This window comes from Juglans regia, chromosome 3, assembly GCF_001411555.2.
Source record: "Juglans regia cultivar Chandler chromosome 3, Walnut 2.0, whole genome shotgun sequence".
Lineage (NCBI taxonomy): Eukaryota > Viridiplantae > Streptophyta > Magnoliopsida > Fagales > Juglandaceae > Juglans > Juglans regia.
The window spans coordinates 1,173,396-1,192,946 of NC_049903.1; the positions used below are offsets into that span (position 1 = coordinate 1,173,396).

Below are 19,551 nucleotides of genomic sequence, written 5' to 3' on the forward strand. Positions count from 1 at the left end.
ATAAATATGAAAACCATATGAAAAAAAATTAAATTTTTAATAGTAGATCATATTCTTTTTCAAATCGATTGCATGACGCTTACACACTCCATGACTGCATGTAGTATTACTCATTATATATTAATCATTTGCTCATCTCGAATCATGGTGCAAGCTGTTAATATTGCCGGTTAAAGGCAGTCGCAAAATTTTGGGATGTTTACAACATCAGCGGCGAACTTTATTAAGACCTCGTTTGGAAATAGAAATCATCTCATCTCATCTCATTTCAAGATTTTTATAATTTCTTTCTCAAATACAAACATTTTTCAGTTTAAAGTCTTTAATATTTTCATCTAATCATTACCTAATTAATTATCATTATAAATTTTTCTAGAGATCACTTCATGAATGCGTCCCGTTTAAGTTTTTAGCTAGTGCCGGCCTCGTCGATCCTAAACTTGTGGCGCTAGTTATTTTGCATATCCATTTGTCTTGATACTAATTAAGATCGCCACATATATATATATATATATATATATATATATATATATATATACACACATACACACATATATTCGTCCTAGTTATAAGAAATGCTAGCTAGTGAAAACTAAATTAGAAGAATCGATACCAATTTGATATTAAGATAAAGTTAGGCTGGATATGATCGATCACTTAATTATAAGCACATAGAAGACCCACAAATTGCAGCAATGAAAATTGTAAAACATCTTCAGTGAAAATAATACACAACATATATGGCTTCCAACATGATAAGCAATTATATTCATTTATGCGTGTATGTGTCGGCTTAGAGTTCATTATTGACAAATGATGTTGTCGCTTCCTCGTCCACGGTATTCTGGCACGTTTTAGAAGTGCTTAAGCTTTCTAGCCAGACTGTATCTGCAACAAGTGCGTCTGCATCATTGTTGCGGTGCCATGACCAATATGCATGTGTTTCGTTCAATATCCTCAAGCGTCCATGACCAAAGCTTGGCTCCCGGTACAATGAAAGAGGAGAAGCAGGTTCCAGATACCTACATATATGTAACACAATTACATGTAGATAACTCGATATATAATGCTCTATATTATACACACGTCTTTAATTAACATGATCGAGACATGAGGAAAGAGGGGAAAAAAAAAAAAAACAATAGATCAATACTATTTTTCTTGATTCCAACATCTACCGGATGACCCTTTTGATCCGATCGAAGACCTTCAATTGTGAACTAATTCCTAATTAACTTGGATGACGGCAGCTGGTTACGTTTAGATATAATTTAATTTACCCCCTTAGTTAAATTCCTTCAGTACTCATGCATGCTGGAAGTTGTCTCGAGGGTCTAGAGGCGCCCTAGCTAGCTAGAAATTAATTTAGTCACGAGATTTTAATAAAGAATAGGTGTATTAACCTTGCCGTTTAGGAAGTAGGCTCGAACTAGATGGCCATTAATCAATTCATAGATTGGCCAGGGACGTCGGTCTGGCAAGATGAGTTGTGTAGCCATGGCTAACGGCCACAAGCCTCACCTACCTCAATTTTTGTTTACACGATCAAATTAAGCAGAATTAGATCTAGATATATTTTCAGTTTACTTTAGAGCATTAGTTATGGCCTCAACAAACTTTAGCCAAAATTTGATTAAGAAATTCACTTTTACAAATTTAGCTTGCCACTTTTCATCATCATCAAATAACAGGCTCAACAAATCTTTCATTATTCTAATAAAATATTGATTTTAAACTTTTCATTTATTTTAGTTATAATTGTAATTTAAATATTTATTCATTATTAAAAAACTACCTATTAATTTATTAACGTTCATATTATTCCAATAGCTACATTTCTTCAACGGATATATTTTTTAAACTTATATTTCTCCAACAGCTATATTTCTTCAACGGCTATATTATTCCACTATAAAACATAACATTTCCTCAATAATTTTATTCACTTCAACTCAAGTGAATATTTTAGTCTAAAAGAATTATTTGGCTAGTTCCTTTGGCTCAACAAATTTGGCTAGTGATTTAACTTGAAGTTAAAATTACTGTTGATTTGTTGAGCCAATTGTAGCATATTATCTTGCACTTTAGCTATTCTTTGGCTATAATTTAACTTTGTTGAGCCCATAACTGGTGCTCTTAGACCCCAATTAGCTAGATCTCTGCCTAAATTTGTGCCTTCAAAGCCTAGCTGGTGTATATAGTACTAATAACTAAATAATTAGTTCAAGAGTACATACTCTAATGCAAGTCCTTCGCGATTTCCTCCATCCCCAATAGTGATATACACTGGACCGCATGGATTATGCTTGTTGCGATAAATCCTAGTCTGCAAGACATCGATCGAGAAGAGAATCCATGTTGGTTATAGAGCAAATGATACATACATACATATATATATATATATATATATATATATAAAGTCATCTGTCAAAGAACCGAAAAGAAAAATAAAGGACCCAGATTAATATATATATATATATATATATATATATCACATGCTTAATTTTGCTTTTATCCCATCACGATTATAGTTATAGAGCTAGCTAGCAGAAATATGACTTACAAAACGTTCATATGCATGAACATGTCCAGCAAAAACCAAATCGACCCGTGCCTTATACAACAGCTTCTCCATTGTTTGTCTCATGATTTCTCCTTCGCCTTGATGAGCTGTATTAGTATTATACCAAGGCGCATGCAACAGAACAAGAACCCAGGGGGTCTTCTTCCTATTGACTTGAGCCAAATCAGACTCCAGCCATTTGTACTGAGGCGACTCCACATAAAACTTCGTGTAAGAACCCAACATTATTATGTGAGTCCCAGCAACATCAAAAGAGTAATATAAGTTCGATTTGGATCCACTCTCTTCGTATGGCATCAGCCACCTGCTATTGTAGGCCGTGAAGCCTTGGGGATGGTCGGGTATCATGATCTCGATGTCGTGGTTCCCTTCGGTCACCATCCATGGGCGGCGGCTCGCGTAGGGCTCCACTAGGCGGCCGAAAGAGTCCCACAGAGGTTGCTGGCCATTGGCGTATGATAAATCACCAGGTAACAAAAACACGTCGTAGTCTTCACTATCAACATGTGCTAGGGTTGATGCAGTCCATTCCGTCTGTCCTAGGTCGCCTGCACGTAAAAGGATATATATATTTATATAAAAAAATTCTATACATCATACTATTATCCTAATATGTATGATGTGGAATAAGATCAATTAGTAGATTTTAAGGTTATGTGGTTTGACTAATTAGTTTGATCAAGGTTTCAGAACTTACTGGTTAAAAAGACAAACCGATTATAATATTGTATCAACCTATCTATTCCAGTTTTTCTTAATTTTGATGTTAATTTAGAGTTTGATCAACATTCTCATTATAAATTGTCCGACCAATTATTCAACCCTTGGTGTACGTTTGGCTATTATATTCTCTTTAATTACTCGAGTAACTCCTAATTAATAAATAGCTAATCTTCAGAGTTCAGCCATTTAAAATGAATAACAAAAATCCACTGTAAACGGTAAAAGAGATGTATAATTATAATATCTTCCAAAACTAAAAAATATAGAACGATCAGGTCATCATGTCCATATATGGCTGGGGGTCAGGATCATTCCCCTCGGCTCTTACGTACGTATACTCTTAGGATCAACACGGCGAATGTTTCGTTTGGATAGTGAAAGCGTTTCATCTCATCTCATCTTATCATTATAACTTTCTAAAATTTTCATATAAAATATAATAAACAATCTAACTTTTTCAAATTCTAAAACAATAATAATATTAAAAAAAATAATATTCTAATAATATTTTATTTAACTTTTATCTAAAACATCTTATCTCATCTCATTATCTAAACCGCAGCTTAATTATTGTGGGTTTAAGGCCATAATAATGTGGTCTACATATATATTTATATATTATACAGCAAGTACGGGTTAAAATTAAGGGTTACAATTTTATTTTTTATTTTTTTAAATCAAGGCGCCACTTGCATGTATGCCTTTGTAAAGGCAGATAAGTCGTTTTTAAAAGTTCCCGTGACATTTTTCCTTGTAAAATATGCTTCCAAACTATATTCAAGTACTGTAAACATATATCTGTTATTCTCATAATTAAACATGATCACATTAGAGATAATAAGGTAGGGGGGCTATAATTATAATGTGGGATTAAGATACGCTAGCTTCTACGTACTAAACTAAAATTAATCAGATGATCAATAACTTACCAACCACCGCAAATTCAATAGGAAATGTCGAAGGGGGTGTCTTGAAGGAGAATTCGGGGCCTGAACCTCCACATCTGTAGAAATAGGTGGTGCTGGGCTCCAATGGTCCAATCTTAGTGTGGTGGATCTTACCTGAACTATACTTGAAGTAAGTATATTCTGTATGTTCTCCCCTTGCCTTTGCATCATATTTCCCTTTCTCCGTTCCATATTCCACAATTGAAGGTGCTTGTTTGTCATCAGTAATCCATGTAACTCTCATGTGATCTCTCCCTACCAGAGATATATGCACCTGACGTACGTCATGGAAAATATATATGAAGATACAGTAATATACATGTATTTGTGATCATAATTAACCTCGTATTTTATATATGTGCATGAAATTAAAATCATGGAACATGGCAAATAATGGGTATGAAGGCATAGATGGATCAGAGAGAGAAAGGCAGAGATCAGACAGACAGACAGACAGAGAGAGAGAGACCTGTTGAGGGTCAGAGTCCGATCGATCATGTTGGGTTCGAATGATCGGCCGAGGAGGTTGACGAGAAAAATCATCGTTCTCTGATTGTACTAGGAGTACTTGAGGGAAGATCATGAAAATGGTCAGAAGGAGAGGGAAATGGAATACGCGTGCCCGCATGATCTTCTTCATTACTGTTGATGTAAGCTAAAGGAGGGCCGGTCCCAATTTTTTGGAGAGTTTGGGGAAATTAATAAGACGTTGGGTTTGAAAGTTTGATGCTTGAAGCAAGTTTAAGGGAATATTTTTTGTTATGCTTACAAGCATCATGAATAATCCGTAACTTCTTGCCACTTTCTTCCGCAATTCGATCACTGCTTGCTAAGTTTGCACGGCTTCCCACTATTCGTTCTGGGTTTCTAATCGTGTAAACTAGGGTTGACTCACCAATGGGTACCACAGGTTCTGCTCTTCACATGCTTACACGCTTTCTAATTTTTTTTTTGTTGAATTTCCTCTTTTGATATCTATTATATATATAATATAAGCTGTCTATACTATTAGGCTACAAGTTTCTATTAATCCACTTTCTTAATTAGTTTTAATTAATTTCTATTAGAAGGAATATTAATAAATGGAAAATACTATTCCCACAGAAATGTTTTACCGAAAACTTTTACCGAAATTGTATTTTATTTTTTTATTTTTACTTAGTGATTAAGGAATTAAATGAATTTATGATTTTTTTATATTTTTAAAAAATATTTAAAGTGTTTAAAAAAATGATTGAAAAAAAAGTAAAAAAAAAAAAAACATTTGCCTTTGTAGCAGTTTCCTAAATAAATATATACGAAGGATTCAGTCTTTTTTTAAATACATTTTATATATGAAAGAATAATTAGTTTATAATACTTATATATTGTAAAAAAAAAAGAAGAAATAAATTGTAATTATCCCGACAAGCATTCTGCTATAACTTTTTTTTTTTCCCTGTAATTACGCTTACCTTATTCTGGTTAATTTCGTTGTAATTTAAGTAAATGTTAAATCATGGAACTTCTGTTTGCTACGTGGGGCATCAGAAGCAGTGCGGTAACTATGGCCGTGTTGAATTCAGTAAATTGAAGTGAAGTCCAACTCAACCTGAAGTGGGCATGCTTTGCAAGTGGTCAGACCTGGACGTTTATGTGCATATGAATGTCTAATGTGAATAAGAGCGAACCCGTTTAATTAGGATGTGCGACAACTCAACATGCCTCTCGGCCATTGTCGTACGTTGCAGCTGTGCATAGTAAGAAATATACTTAGAAGTCTGTTTATTAAAATATTAAAAATATAATTAATATAAAAAGCTACATTATTTTACTTAATTCAAAAAAATATTTATATTTTAATTTTTTAATAACTGTAGTCATGAGTTATATAATAAACAGTATGTTTATAAATTATACACCCACTAATTATAAATAGCATAATTATATATAGATGGGACATAAACTAGTATTGCACTTAGCAACAACACTCATATCTGAAAGGCAGAGGCAGAAACTTGCAGCAACCAACAACACATTATGGAAAAAGAAATTATATGAATAAGTTACTATTTATTCTTACACCTCATATTTATAAATTTTTTATAGAGTATGAGAGTATTTTTTATAGATTGTAGGATGTAAAGTGGTGAATAGTAGTTGATTAGAAGAATTTTTTCTGTAAAAATATAAATAAAATCATTATTCTTGATTGCGATTATACAATCATTGCAGCAGAAAATACAGCCCGTGAACAAAATTGTCGATGTAGGAATTCTCAAGCCCTGGGCTTAGCAGTAACTCTCGCTATTTAATTAGTATGGTCTCACCTCCTGCCCAACCTTGCTATCATCATACATCACTGCCCTCACAGCCCTGCACACTCCCTCCCTAGTAAATAGCCCGTCTTCTTCACATTTTTCAACCTCAACTCCTAATTTTAGATCTCTGGCCATCTCCCTCGCAATGATATGTTGTTCCACAGCGTGTGGCAGAAGCACTAATTGGCACTCACTCACTAGGCCGCCTTCAGCTGAAGAGTTTGACCCGCAATGTGTCACAAAGCACCCCACATGCAGAAGGGTGCCGCAGAATCAACTGCTGCTGAACCCACTCCCCATGAACAAGCCCTCTTCCCTATTTGTTTTAGTTTTAATTTTTTACATGCACGAGTGTCTGCATGTGATATCTAGCTAGCTAGCAATTAGGAATTCCTACATCTCTGTTGATGTTATGATATATATATGTATTGCATCTGGTTGTAATAAGTTTTCTTTGGTTTTGATTGTTATGGTATCAATTTTGTCAGGGGATTAATTCTATATCATACTAATATTAGTATATATGAATTATTGACAGAAGAAAGGAGCTTAATTAATTACTTGCAAACAGTACTAGTACTGCTGCAAATGCCTGATCTGTTTGGCCACAGCAAATGGCCATGCATATCAGTAAGAGGGTTCACATCTGAAGCATTCATTTTCTTTGCCATCATTGGCAAGTGGTCACATTAGTCCTTGCGCGTGCCTTACGTTGCCTGCCACGTACATTAATCTCGCTCCATTAACTTCAAAAGATATCAAAACACCAAGAGAAACAATTAGTGCAGTTTTTGTGTCGGTACAGCCATAATTCATATGCCTACTGTCATTAATATTATTGAAACCCTACCATGCTCTGAAAAACCAGAAAATATTTAAATTAAGTAGATTATCCTTGTCAGAGACTGATCATAGTCATAGGCCGACGCCAAATATACAATAGGACAAATTTCTGATTTCACATTATATCATTATGAAATGATTGCAGCTATATATATATATATATGGCTGCAAATGACGAGCCCTTAATGCGGAAATAAATTTCTGATTTCATACTGATCTTATGGTTGCTGAATTTCTACATGCATGATGATCATATATATATATATATGTATGTAGTATGAATTAAAAAGGTTCTGTAATTTTTTTTGAAGTGATTATTTGGATAAATAAACTAAATTGTGGCAGTACCGAACGTACATGAGCTGCATGGGTTTTGAAGAGATGCTAGCTAGCGCTGGTCAGAACGATATATAACAGGTCAGTAATTGATCAGATAATTACAAGTTCCGTCGGAAAGTTAATTTGTAAAACATAAAATTAGAATTGATATTTATAATTATAGATTATATAAATGTTACGAACTCATTTTATTTTTTAAAATAAAATAAAAAATACACGACGCACAATCCATAACTATCTAGCATTAATCGTATAAAAACTCGTTTTCGTAAGCTGCCACTGAAAATAAAAACGTCCCTACATAGCCTGCATTCACCCTTTCCGTGACGAAATCTTTGATCTTGCAACCAAATATTGGACCTATCTATAACTCTTTCTTGTCCAAATATATAATATTAAATATAATATAACATCATGAATAGAATATATTCCAGGTTTAATTGAAAGCCAAATATTGCCTATAATTAAATTCCTGGAATATTCTCTCCAACACGTAAGTGTTTTCTGTATGTGAATGCTACCTCGACTAGCTGTCAAGAAGCCGCTAGCTAGATTGGCCGTAAACGTTGTTAATTAGTATGTCATGCCAATGACTCACAGCTCACAGCTCACAGCTCACAGCTCACAGCTCACAGCTCACAGCTTAGCTACCTGCTACCCACCCACATAAACATACGATCGTGGAGACAACACATGATATATAATATAGATGTAATATTGAAGGGAGACATTTGTACTGTTCCATTCCGGGCCGCTTGGGTTCTGATTTTCCGAGGTGAGGGTTCTTTGATATTCTCTTCTCGATCATCATTCATATTCTTCTTCTTTCCGCTTCGTGGGCAGTGCCAATAGTTTACTTCATCAATAAATAAAAAGAAGAAGATCGAAGAAAGAAAACAGTTACCTGTCTGCTGGCACCATGGCTGTGCGAGGAGGGCTGGGGCTGTTTCTAACATCAGTACTACTGGCCATGGCCTTCGCCGGATTCTTTGGTGGCGTAGATTCCTACAATCGGCCGCCTATGCGCAAGACCCTCGTCGTTCGTAATCTCGCGGACGATCTTGACGCTGTTTCTCCGCAACAGGTACGTCGATTGATCTATCTAATTATGTATTCACTTAATTCAATTATAAATATATAGTAGTACTAGTGTTTAATTCCATTTTTTGTATGAATCTGTTGCCGAAAGTGTTCAAATAGATTTTAAGCAATCACAATTAATCTTTATGCATGCATGTGCATGTATCATGTATGTGGGGGGAAATGAATGTTGCACCATCGCTCGCTGCTGCGGGTATGGTTGTTGTGACGTTTTTGTCGAAAGGAAGTTTCGTGTACTAAAATTATAGCTTTCTAGGATAGATGTAATACAATAGTACTTGGGATAGCAACCTAACTTTGTTGACTTTGATGTGCATAACTAATAACAACGTTTGTCTAGCGCGGAGTTTTTTTTTTTTTGGAAAATATTAGTTTGATCTCACTTTGGACTGTTTATGTATTTAAATTTTTTTACTTAATAATTAAAAAATTAATTTTTAATATATTGATATATATTTTTATTTTTTAAAAATATTTAAATAATATAAAAAAAATAAGAAAAAAAGAATCAAAATGATCTAACGGTCAGACGGCAAAGTAGCACTGCTCTATCGTATAAACCTCAAGTTTCTCTTGAAAACGCCTCGCATATATGTACATGGGACAGAGGCCAAAGGAGTAAAAATGTGACAGCATACGCGCGAGTAAGAAGCTGCTAGCTAGCCCTTCGATAATTCTACAGATAACTATTGAAATAGATAGATATATACCGGCCACAATCTTCACATAAATTAAAAGGCCGTAGTACAAACGAACCAATTTGAAGGTGTATATATATATATATATGACCCACCAAATCTGACCGATTGATCTTCACCCAAACTAGTTGAGTTGATCACTGATGTAGCTAGATCGGTTCAAATACATGATCAAGATCGATCGATCGAGCTGATGAATCAGTTAATTTGGTCCCTAATTGTCCAGGTGACCTGACCAGATCAACTATAAACTAATTAAGTATGATGTCAAAAGAAGAAAGAAGAAAGAAGAAATCAGCTTCGAAATTTAAAAATTTAATAGATATATTATATAATTATTTTAGGAATATAAAATCTTAATTATATTATGTATCATATAAGTATTTTAGGAATATCCTTTTCTGATAATTATCCCTCATATATTTTCTCTACCACAATTTTTAAACTTTTTGGAACTATTTTCTTCCCGCGTGGTTGTAGATCACAGAAATAAAAATTAATAAAAACCCATCAATCATACTTATATATTAAAAAAAAAAAAAAAGGGGGACAAAAAGAAGCATATTATAGAGTATCAGATGATATTTGATCTAGCATGGAATAAAGCCATGAGATTTCCCCCAAGGGGCTATTAAGTATGAGTTTAACTACATATCAGTCACTGTTCCTCATCAACTGTTGCACATCTTATGTGGGTTGAATTTTATTTTTTTGTTTTTGTTTTTCAAACAAAATGTATGTCTTGCATCGTTGGTTTTACTCTTTTCATTCAAAATTTGCATGCATCCCTTGTCGTCTCATCGCCCAGCACTCTCGAGCGTCATTGTCCCAACCGTCATCCAGCACCGGCGACTCGTCGAAAGACCTCTAACCATTGCCACCCACCTGTTTTCACCATAGATCATTTCGCCACCCACCTATTCATGGGAACCTCTCGTCACCCAGCGCCTGTGTCGCCCTCCCTCCGCTAGCACCATCCCATGACACACCCTCGACTCGTCGCCGTCCCTCTCATCGACCAGCACCCGCGACTCCTTGCTCTATTTCGCCTCCCTTTGAGAGAGAACGAGCGAAGCATCTATTCATGAGTTTTGGGAGACAATTGTTAGGGAGATGGGATGAGGGGGCTTCAACTTGGGAGGGAATCTGCTTTGCATCTGAGGGGGCTTTGTCAAGCTCGCAGGCTGGGATGGGACGCAAAAGTGAATGGGAAAAAAAATGGGAAGAGTAAAAAAAATAATTTTATATATAATCGTGGAGTACATAAATGTCACGTAATTATTTTGAAAAAGAATAGTATTTATTATTAAAAAATTAATTTTTTTATATAAATTTTATATGTTATTTATTTATTTAAAATGATTACATAAATTAATTATATTTTATTTATATAAATTAATTATATTTTATTTATTTATTTATATAAATTAATTTTTCTGTTTTCATTAATTATACTGGGCTCGTGGGTGGCCGTTGGGCTAGTAGTTGACGAGCTTTATACGAAACGACCGACAGCTATCCATCGTGTAAAAAATGAATTGAAACACGAGGGAGATATTTTCTCACGCATGAGGAGCGTACGAAACTTATAGCCATCCTCAGAGATGGGAATATGCCAATCTGTCACAATGGCTGCGCGAGGACTGGGGCTGTTTCTCGTATCAACAGGCCTCGCCTTGAGTGGGTTTTTGGGCAGTCTCAATACGTACAATCGTCCGCCGCCCCGTCCGACCATTGTGAACCATTTGGAAAATCTTAAGCCTGGTTCTCCTCAGCAGGTAGGTAGGGATTCTTATCTTCACTGTGTGGGTATTTTTAATTTTTTCCCCTCCTGGCTCCTCTGGTACTCAATCAGGGAAAACATGTATTTAATTGGTTTTAAACTGTGGCCCACGTACTGCTGCCCTGGAGCATGGAATGTATTGCTTGTTTTTTAACGTGTTATTTTGAGTTAAAGGATACAAGTGGTTATGACTAATTAGACGTTGGTTGTATAGCTTCCAATAATATGGTTAGTCATACAGGTGCATATATCCGTAGTTGGGGAAGACAAAATGAGGATTTCATGGATTACTGAAACCTCAACCCAAGCAACAGTTCAATATGGTACCTCTCCTGGGAAGTACGAGTTTTCTGCAGATGGAACTACATCTTCGTACAGTTATTTGACGTATGATTCTGGGGAGATTCATGACACCGTAATTGGTCCATTGAAGCCCAATTCTGTATATTACTACCGTTGTGGCATAGATTCCACCCGCGAGTTCAGTTTCAAAACCCCACCAGCTCAGTTCCCAGTCAAATTCGCTGTTGTTGGTATGTATAGATCAAAAGCAGAGTATATAAGTTTTTTAAGGACCTATATAAATATAATTTCTTCCATGTTTCGTACAATATTAATGTTAATGTTCGAGCAAAACTGCATAATATCGATGCAGGCGATCTTGGACAGACTGGGTGGACCCAATCAACTCTCCAACATATAGCAGAATCGAACTACGACATGCTGCTACTTCCAGGAGACTTATCGTATGCAGATCTCAATCAGCCTTTATGGGATTCATTTGGAAGGCTTGTCGAGCCACTGGCTAGCCAGAGGCCTTGGATGGTGACGCAAGGCAACCATGAGATTGAGAAGATCCCACTCATCCACAACGAACCCTTCACAGCCTACAATGCAAGATGGCGCATGCCATTCGAACAGAGTGGCTCGGGATCAAATCTCTTCTATTCTTTCAATGTCGCCGGAGTGCATGTCATCATGTTGGGTTCGTACACAGATTTTGATCCTAAATCGGCACAGTTCAAGTGGTTAGAGGCAGACTTGCGGAAGATTGATAGGAACAAAACTCCGTGGACAGTAGTGCTTATTCATGCGCCCTGGTACAATTCTAATACAGCTCATCAGGGTGAGAAAGAGTCGATTGACATGAAGGCATCCATGGAAGGGTTACTTTACCGAGCTCGCGTGGATGTTGTTTTTGCCGGACATGTACATGCCTACGAGCGCTTTGTAAGCTTATTCTTCCCTGCTTACCCGGCTTATTTATTAAGGTTATAAACTCACCCTATTAGAATGTTATTGAATAGTTGAATTCTTCATTTTTTTTTTCCCAATTAATTTATCATAATATGAGTGAATGATTTTTAGTTCCAATTATGTTGGACCCCTACGATCAGAGGAAATTTCCATTCAATTTTGCTCGTGGATTTACTCTGCTCTGTATGTGGATCTAAATTTTTAATGCTTGATATACTGATCAAATGTTTCCATTTGGCATTGGTGTTCATCTCTATCAGACTCGCGTTTACAATGGGAAAACTGATAATTGTGGTCCGGTGCATATCACCATTGGAGATGGTGGGAACCGCGAAGGCCTTGCCAGCAAGTAAGATCTTCTTCTATATAATATGCATTCCATTTTTAACCTTATTATATACGATTTGGATGCTGTAGAATGACTATGACACTTGAGGTATTCCTTGGGGGTGAATTACCTTGATAAAACTGACCGAAAACCTTATAAGCTATTATAATAAGCTGAATTGAATTATTTCCAGCAGACATGATCAGGAGAATTTCTCCATTTGTTTTTCTTGAGACGCGCAGTCTCTTAAATCAAAGCTGCATTTTCTTTAGGTGAATGGCATATTATATATTAATACGGAAGTAAGCGGTAATTGTTTGACCTAAATTGACTTGAAACGTGCATTCTGGTACGTGCATACAGGTATATAGATCCAAAGCCCGATATATCCATTTTCAGGGAGGCGAGCTTTGGGCACGGGCAATTTGAGGTGGTGAATGCAACCCATGCGCTCTGGACATGGCACAGAAATGATGATGACTCAGTAGTTTCCAGTGATTCAGTATGGTTTAAGAAGCCATCAATATCTGACCCTGCTTGTAAAGTGAAAACCTGAATTGTTTGCAATACACGAGAGAATCATAGTACGTGTTTAATTGCTATGTTCCTTCGGAATATATTTAAAGAAAAAGCTGATATCTTGGCAATAATACAGATACAGATAAACGGGCATGAGCCTAATTGTTACCAAGGAAATATTCACTATTATTCTTCGAAATCAATTTCAGACAGTAGATTGTGTGATGAATAAAAGTGTTGTACATTATAGCGTGTATATATAAACGGATTGGATATATTTATAGATCAATATTGAGCAGTCTGCATTATCTTCCACTCCTCGAATGACTCAGCAACACCCCACCACCTCAGCTGCTCCTTCAGGATGCTCCACCACCTATGCTGGTCCAAGATGCTCTACCACGTCAGATGCTACTCTAGAATCTTCTGGAATTACTTAGACTAGGTTGGTGCCTACCCTCTGGGTACGGCTGTAGTATTATGGCAGACACTATTTTACAAACTCTGTATAATGTGCAATGGATTGTAATGCACACCAACTGTTTGATAATATTCTCAGAAATTGGTGAAGGTTGTTAGGATCTCTTGTACACAGCTATTCAGTTAATGAGAAATACAAAACATTCCTATCAATTTCAGACACTAGATTGTGTGATATACAGAATATGTCATGCGATATACAGAATATAAGTGTTGTACATTATAGCGTACTGTATATATAAACGGATTGGATGTATTTGTAGATCAATATGTCATGTGTACGTGATGGATCAAGATTCCTTAATTAAAGTTTCTATTCAAATCTCATAATTAACTTGGGAGTGTGAAAATTAAAGATATACAGTTAATTAATTAAGTGGGTTCTATAAACTATATATATTGCTATCTACATGAATTTTTCAATATATAATAAATGTTCAATATAAGTGTTCATGTAAATTCTACTTAATTAAGAGGATCCAATTAATCCTGCATGATGCAAGGGAGTTTTGCAATTATATATAATTCTAGATGGACCCGTCCAATTTGAGATTTGCACTACACTATTTCAAAAGTGGCCAGAAAAATCTTGGTCAATAAATTATTCTTAACCTACGCAAATTATACTTCTGTGAAATAAAAGTTAATTAATATTGAACTCCCCAAATTATAATTATAAATTAATGATTGCACGATTAATAATATGAAAAATACTAGTATGCCGTCTGAGTTTGCTTCCTCATTTTGATCGTTTATATATTAAAAAAATAATTAATTTTTTTTATTTAATAATTATAAAAATAATTTTTAATATATTAATATATTTTTTTATTTTTTAAAAATATTTAAATATATAAAAAAAAATATAAATATAAATTTATACTAGACCGTACTTCATCATTACTAGGCGAAAGCCTAGCACTCTAATGATATTTATTATTTACCGAAGAAAAAATAAGATCTAATAAAAAATTGAGACGGAGCTAGACACGTACGTAGGAGAACGAGAGATCATCATATCACTTTAAAAAGTCGGCTACATCTTTATTATTAAGTTTAGGGGTGGGCAGCCCCGCTTCCACCCCACCCAGCCTTCGGATCCCGCTTCACATATAAATTATTTATTTATTTATATATATATAAATAAATATATTATATATAAATATATACAATTTATTAAAAATTAAAAATTATATTTAAATCATTAAATCTATTAAATTTCATATTACTTAAAAGATAACTATTATATTATCTCCTATATAAAAGTTAGCCTCTGCAATTCAAAATCTATTAAGTCTCATATTGTTTAAAGATGAATATTGTATTACCTTGACCTTCTATATAAAGGTTGGTCTAAGAGGACAAATCAATCTAAAATCTAACTCTAATGAGTTTAAATTTTTTATTTATTTATAAATTTTAATTTTTTATTTAAATTATATTATAATTTGAATCTAAAAAATATTTTTAGACTAATTTTTTTTAAAAAACACAATGTGGTGCCTAGGTGGGGGGCGGGGCAGATGGGATTTTTTCCCCCGCCCCCCGACACCGGGGCGGGAAAAAACCCCCAACTCTCCGCATGGTGCAAGGCAGGGTGCGGAGGAGGGTACTCCCACTCCGGACCATGTGGGTATCACCTCTAATTATGTTGGTTGAATACAAAATATAAATCTCTATTTATAAAAAAAAAAAAAAAAGTACTTAATGATAAGATAAATAATAATCATCTTAATTAATATAAAATCAATTATTTTGATTTGATAATTATGAGAATTAAATTATAATAATAATCAAATTCATTCATGATTTGATATTAATTTCAGACTGAATTTGTACATGGAATGCACATTTTTTTCTTTATTGGCATTACCAAATTTCAGAAAAGGAATAAACCTATGCATGGCAGCAATATTCTCTCGGACACTGTTTTCTATATATTAATATTCGTGTGTGCGCGCGCTTTAAAAAATTTGTCAAATATAGCCGTGAGAATCGTCCGAAACGTTGTCATGCCACGCCTATATATATGTTTCGAGTACGTCGTAAATTGTAATACGTAGCACACAGGTGTCTACACGACGAGTCATTTAATACATGCAATACATAAGAAGGAACGTCGTTCTTCAGTTCCATTCCGCTTATTAAAATCTGCGGGTTCGTTCGTCGTCGTCGTCGTCGTCGTTTTCCTCCCCTTCTTTTTCTTCTTGTGGTGTAAGCGTCATGGGTCATGTGCGAGACTTGCGCTTGTTTCTATTATCTGCGCTACCCTTGGCCTTCGCCGGCTTATTCTTTGGTGGCGTTTATTCGTACAACCGCCCGCCTGTACTGCGCAAGATTCTCTCTGTTCCTCACTCGTATGGAGATGATCACAATCCTGCTTCCCCTCAACAGGTACATATGAATTTCATATCTATTTAACCATGTTAGGCGCAGGCCAGGTTGCGCCTGTAAATTTTTGTTTGGGACTCAAACTACGGCCTGATGGAGTCCTTGTTTCTAATTGTCTATACCAGTAGTACTACTATATGCATGATATAATTGGACTGAATCTAACACTAATAAAACTTGGTTAAAAATAGAAAGCATATATTGTACTTTTTGGTAATTCGTCCTACGACAGACATGATAATAATTGTTCAAGGATTAGAGGTATTTCTCGTTTCCGAGTGCATAGCCTTCGATCAACGGGATATTCTTGGCCTTGTAGTTATGTTTACATGATGTTCAATTTGATCGTAAGTTTATTATAGCTGCATGCGGTTTTTTGTTTGAATCTGTCGCTGGAAATCAGAACAAGTACATGAACACACACACACATATATTTTACGGCCTTCCAATATCATGATTAACGTTATTGCTTGCAGGTGCACATATCTTTGGTTGGCGAGGACAAAATGAGGATTTCATGGATTACCGAAAGCTCAACCCCGGCAACAGTAGAATATGGTACATCCCCAACGAAATACGAGTCTTCTGCAAATGGGACTACATCCTCGTACCGTTACTCGATAGTGTACAAGTCCGGGGAAATACATGACGTAGTAATTGGTCCCTTGAAGCCGAATACATTATATTACTATCGTTGCGGTCCAGCTTCAGGCCGTGACTTCACTTTCAAAACCCCACCAGCTCAATTCCCTATCAAATTTGCAGTTGTAGGTATGCATAAGAAATCACTAGCTGATTATACGACATTTATGTTTGTGTGTGAGTGTATGTGTGTGTGTATAGTTTGTAATTTAATCCCGTGATGGTCCCTAAACGAAGTCTCTAAAAATGATTAGAATTGGGCTGCATATAAATTGTAAATCATCCGATCGAGGACCTCCTAAATGTTCAATTTATAAGAAAAACTTGATAATGCATGCGCGCAGGTGATCTTGGACAGACTGAGTGGACCGACTCAACCCTACAACACATAGCAAAATCGAATTACGACATGCTGCTACTGCCAGGAGACTTGGCTTATGCTGATTTCTACCAGCCTTTTTGGGATTCATTCGGCAGGCTTGTGGAGCCACTGGCAAGCCAGCGGCCTTGGATGGTAACCCAAGGCAACCACGAGGTTGAGAAGATTCCGGTCATCCACTCCAAACCCTTCACAGCCTACAATGCAAGATGGCGCATGCCATTTGAACAGAGTGGATCGGACTCCAACCTATACTATTCTTTTAATGTAGCTGGGGTTCATATTATCATGTTGAGTTCGTACACGGATTTTGATCCTAGTTCACAACAGTATAAGTGGTTAGAGGCAGATATGGGGCAGATTGATCGGAAAATAACTCCATGGATAGTAGTGCTTGTTCATGCGCCATGGTACAATACGAATACTGCTCATCAGGGTGAGAAAGAGTCGGATGAGATGAAGGCTTCCATGGAAGGGCTACTTTATCAAGCTCGCGTGGATGTTGTTTTCACTGGACATGTGCACGCATATGAGCGCTTTGTAAGCTTTCTTCTTCTTCTTTTAATCCCCGTTTTATTTTAATTATTGCCATCTATATGTATATATGCTGTGTGTCTATATATAGAACTCTAAATTTATTGCTGATTTATTGACTTTGGTTCCATGTCATTGCTGCTTGTCCTCTATCTACAGACTCGCGTTTACAATGGGAAAGCTGACAATTGTGGCCCAGTGCATATCACCATTGGCGATGGTGGAAACAGAGAAGGCCTTGCCAGCAAGTGAGATATCTTTTATACATACCTTTAATACATGATAAGATGTCTAATTAACCTTATGATGGTTCAAATACATGATATCTAGTTGGTTAAATCCATAGTGCATTATTTGCTTTAGGCTATCCATTTCACTCCGTGCGTTCATTCTGGTGCTTACAGGTATGAAGATCCAACGCCTGATATATCCATTTTCAGGGAGGCGAGCTTTGGACATGGTCAATTTGAGGTGGTGAATGCGACCCATGCGCTCTGGACATGGCACAGAAATGACGATTCCAGCGCCTTTGTTAGTGACTCAATCTGGTTGAGAAGCCTATCCTCTGATCCTGCTTGCCAATATCGAGGGCAACGCTGAATTATGATTCGTTTGTATTCGAGATGAGATGAGTTGGTTTGTGAATAGTAAAATAAAAGTTGAATTATTTATTATATTTTATGCTAGAATTTGATAAAATTGTAATGATGAGATGAAATGAATTATGGTGGGTTTTGAATGCAAATGATAGTCTTTGATCATAAAATTTTTGCCAATTATTTCCCTTCAACAATTCTTAAAATTAAAAATAAAAATAAAATTAGCAATAGTATCTTGCTCAATTTTCTCTATAATGTTATCCTCGATAGGATCAGAGCACCTAGGAAACAATTTCTGTCAGTACATGATCATGAACGGACTAATTGTTCTATATCCAGAACGAATTTCCCATTGTTCTTTACTCAGAACATCACATGATAAGGAGAGATTTCTTTTTATTAATATTGAAAGGATGGTGAAGTGCTGCTCCAATTGGACTCTCTCTCTCTCTCTCTGAAAAATAAATAAATACAACATGCAGCATATGTAGATCATGGTTGTTCCGTCAATATCAAGTGTTGGTTAAAAAGATGTACTTAGTTTCATAGATAGAACGGCTATTAATTCAATTTTTCTTACATCGATTGTGAGTTGATGGTTTATGTTGATGTCGTGTTTCGCGACCCTGGGCAACTCCTCACCCCTGGTATCCAAGCATGATTCTGCACAGTCAAAACGAAGAGAGGGGACCTCGAGGTCCGTTAATCCTCTGATGCTTAAGTCAGTATCTAGAACCAGGAGGGAAGCAAAAAAACTGAACTAGGATGATAGTATTTTTTTATATATATATTACCTGTAGTTGGGTTGACCCCTATTTATAATTACCGTGTTGGATTTCCCCATAGTGGTGTTCTGGGTTAGGTGGGGCGATTCGCCCTTTGTATTTCATTGCCGAGTAGCTTTCGCGTTATTTTCTTACCGAGCAGCGATGGCCCCGAGCCTTCTTTATTCATTGCTCTGACCCTGGGCTGCATTCAATACCGCATACCCTGCACCTTGGGATGCATTTAATGCAACGTAGCTTATGTTCTGAGCTGCATTAAATGCGACGTGGCATTTGCTCTGGGCCGCATTAAATGCGATGTGGTATCTGCTCTGAGCCG

At 36.0% G+C, this 19,551-nt stretch overlaps 3 protein-coding genes across 5 annotated transcripts; 2 read left to right on the forward strand and 1 right to left on the reverse strand.

Annotated features, from left to right (window-relative positions):
* Nucleotides 1-677: 677 nt before the first annotated feature.
* On the reverse strand, nt 678-4,940 carry LOC108985698 (purple acid phosphatase 22-like). The gene is made up of 5 exons (XM_018958097.2): nt 4,724-4,940; nt 4,237-4,528; nt 2,564-3,132; nt 2,238-2,326; nt 678-1,022 (listed from the first exon to the last, which is right to left on the reverse strand). The coding sequence occupies exons 1-5, from the start codon at nt 4,892-4,894 to the stop codon at nt 794-796; spliced, it is 1,350 nt and encodes a 449-aa protein (XP_018813642.1). The 5' UTR covers nt 4,895-4,940; the 3' UTR covers nt 678-793.
* A 3,494-nt stretch (nt 4,941-8,434) lies between these two features.
* On the forward strand, nt 8,435-14,057 carry LOC108985705 (probable purple acid phosphatase 20). 3 transcript variants are annotated; one of them, XM_018958107.2, is made up of 5 exons: nt 8,435-8,820; nt 11,560-11,851; nt 11,974-12,548; nt 12,836-12,924; nt 13,267-14,057. In XM_018958107.2, the coding sequence occupies exons 1-5, from the start codon at nt 8,656-8,658 to the stop codon at nt 13,457-13,459; spliced, it is 1,314 nt and encodes a 437-aa protein (XP_018813652.2). In that variant the 5' UTR covers nt 8,435-8,655; the 3' UTR covers nt 13,460-14,057. The 3 variants fall into 3 exon arrangements, with proteins under 3 accessions (XP_018813652.2, XP_018813651.2, XP_018813653.2); XM_018958106.2 differs by lacking the exon at nt 8,435-8,820 and adding an exon at nt 11,055-11,313; XM_018958108.2 differs by lacking the exon at nt 8,435-8,820 and adding an exon at nt 11,056-11,317.
* Nucleotides 14,058-16,036: 1,979 nt separating this feature from the next.
* Nucleotides 16,037-18,593, forward strand: LOC108985704 (probable purple acid phosphatase 20). Its single transcript, XM_018958105.2, has 5 exons — nt 16,037-16,296; nt 16,770-17,064; nt 17,280-17,854; nt 18,008-18,096; nt 18,253-18,593. The coding sequence occupies exons 1-5, from the start codon at nt 16,126-16,128 to the stop codon at nt 18,446-18,448; spliced, it is 1,326 nt and encodes a 441-aa protein (XP_018813650.1). The 5' UTR covers nt 16,037-16,125; the 3' UTR covers nt 18,449-18,593.
* Nucleotides 18,594-19,551: the final 958 nt, after the last annotated feature.

What these genes read in the sequence shown, in the direction of transcription:
- LOC108985704 (XM_018958105.2), top strand. Translation starts at nt 16,126, where the DNA reads ATGGGTCATGTGCGAGACTTGCGCTTGTTTCTATTATCTGCGCTACCC. An exon ending in TATCAAATTTGCAGTTGTAG is followed by an intron (nt 17,065 to 17,279) that starts GTATGCATAAGA and finishes GCATGCGCGCAG; the next exon opens with GTGATCTTGGACAGACTGAG. An exon ending in TGCACGCATATGAGCGCTTT is followed by an intron (nt 17,855 to 18,007) that starts GTAAGCTTTCTT and finishes CTCTATCTACAG; the next exon opens with ACTCGCGTTTACAATGGGAA.
- LOC108985698 (XM_018958097.2), bottom strand. Translation starts at nt 4,894, where the DNA reads ATGAAGAAGATCATGCGGGCACGCGTATTCCATTTCCCTCTCCTTCTG. An exon ending in TATTGAATTTGCGGTGGTTG is followed by an intron (nt 3,133 to 4,236) that starts GTAAGTTATTGA and finishes TTTTACGTGCAG; the next exon opens with GCGACCTAGGACAGACGGAA. An exon ending in TTCATGCATATGAACGTTTT is followed by an intron (nt 2,327 to 2,563) that starts GTAAGTCATATT and finishes GATGTCTTGCAG; the next exon opens with ACTAGGATTTATCGCAACAA.
- LOC108985705 (XM_018958106.2), top strand. Translation starts at nt 11,140, where the DNA reads ATGGGAATATGCCAATCTGTCACAATGGCTGCGCGAGGACTGGGGCTG. An exon ending in TACATGCCTACGAGCGCTTT is followed by an intron (nt 12,549 to 12,835) that starts GTAAGCTTATTC and finishes CATCTCTATCAG; the next exon opens with ACTCGCGTTTACAATGGGAA. An exon ending in CGCGAAGGCCTTGCCAGCAA is followed by an intron (nt 12,925 to 13,266) that starts GTAAGATCTTCT and finishes ACGTGCATACAG; the next exon opens with GTATATAGATCCAAAGCCCG.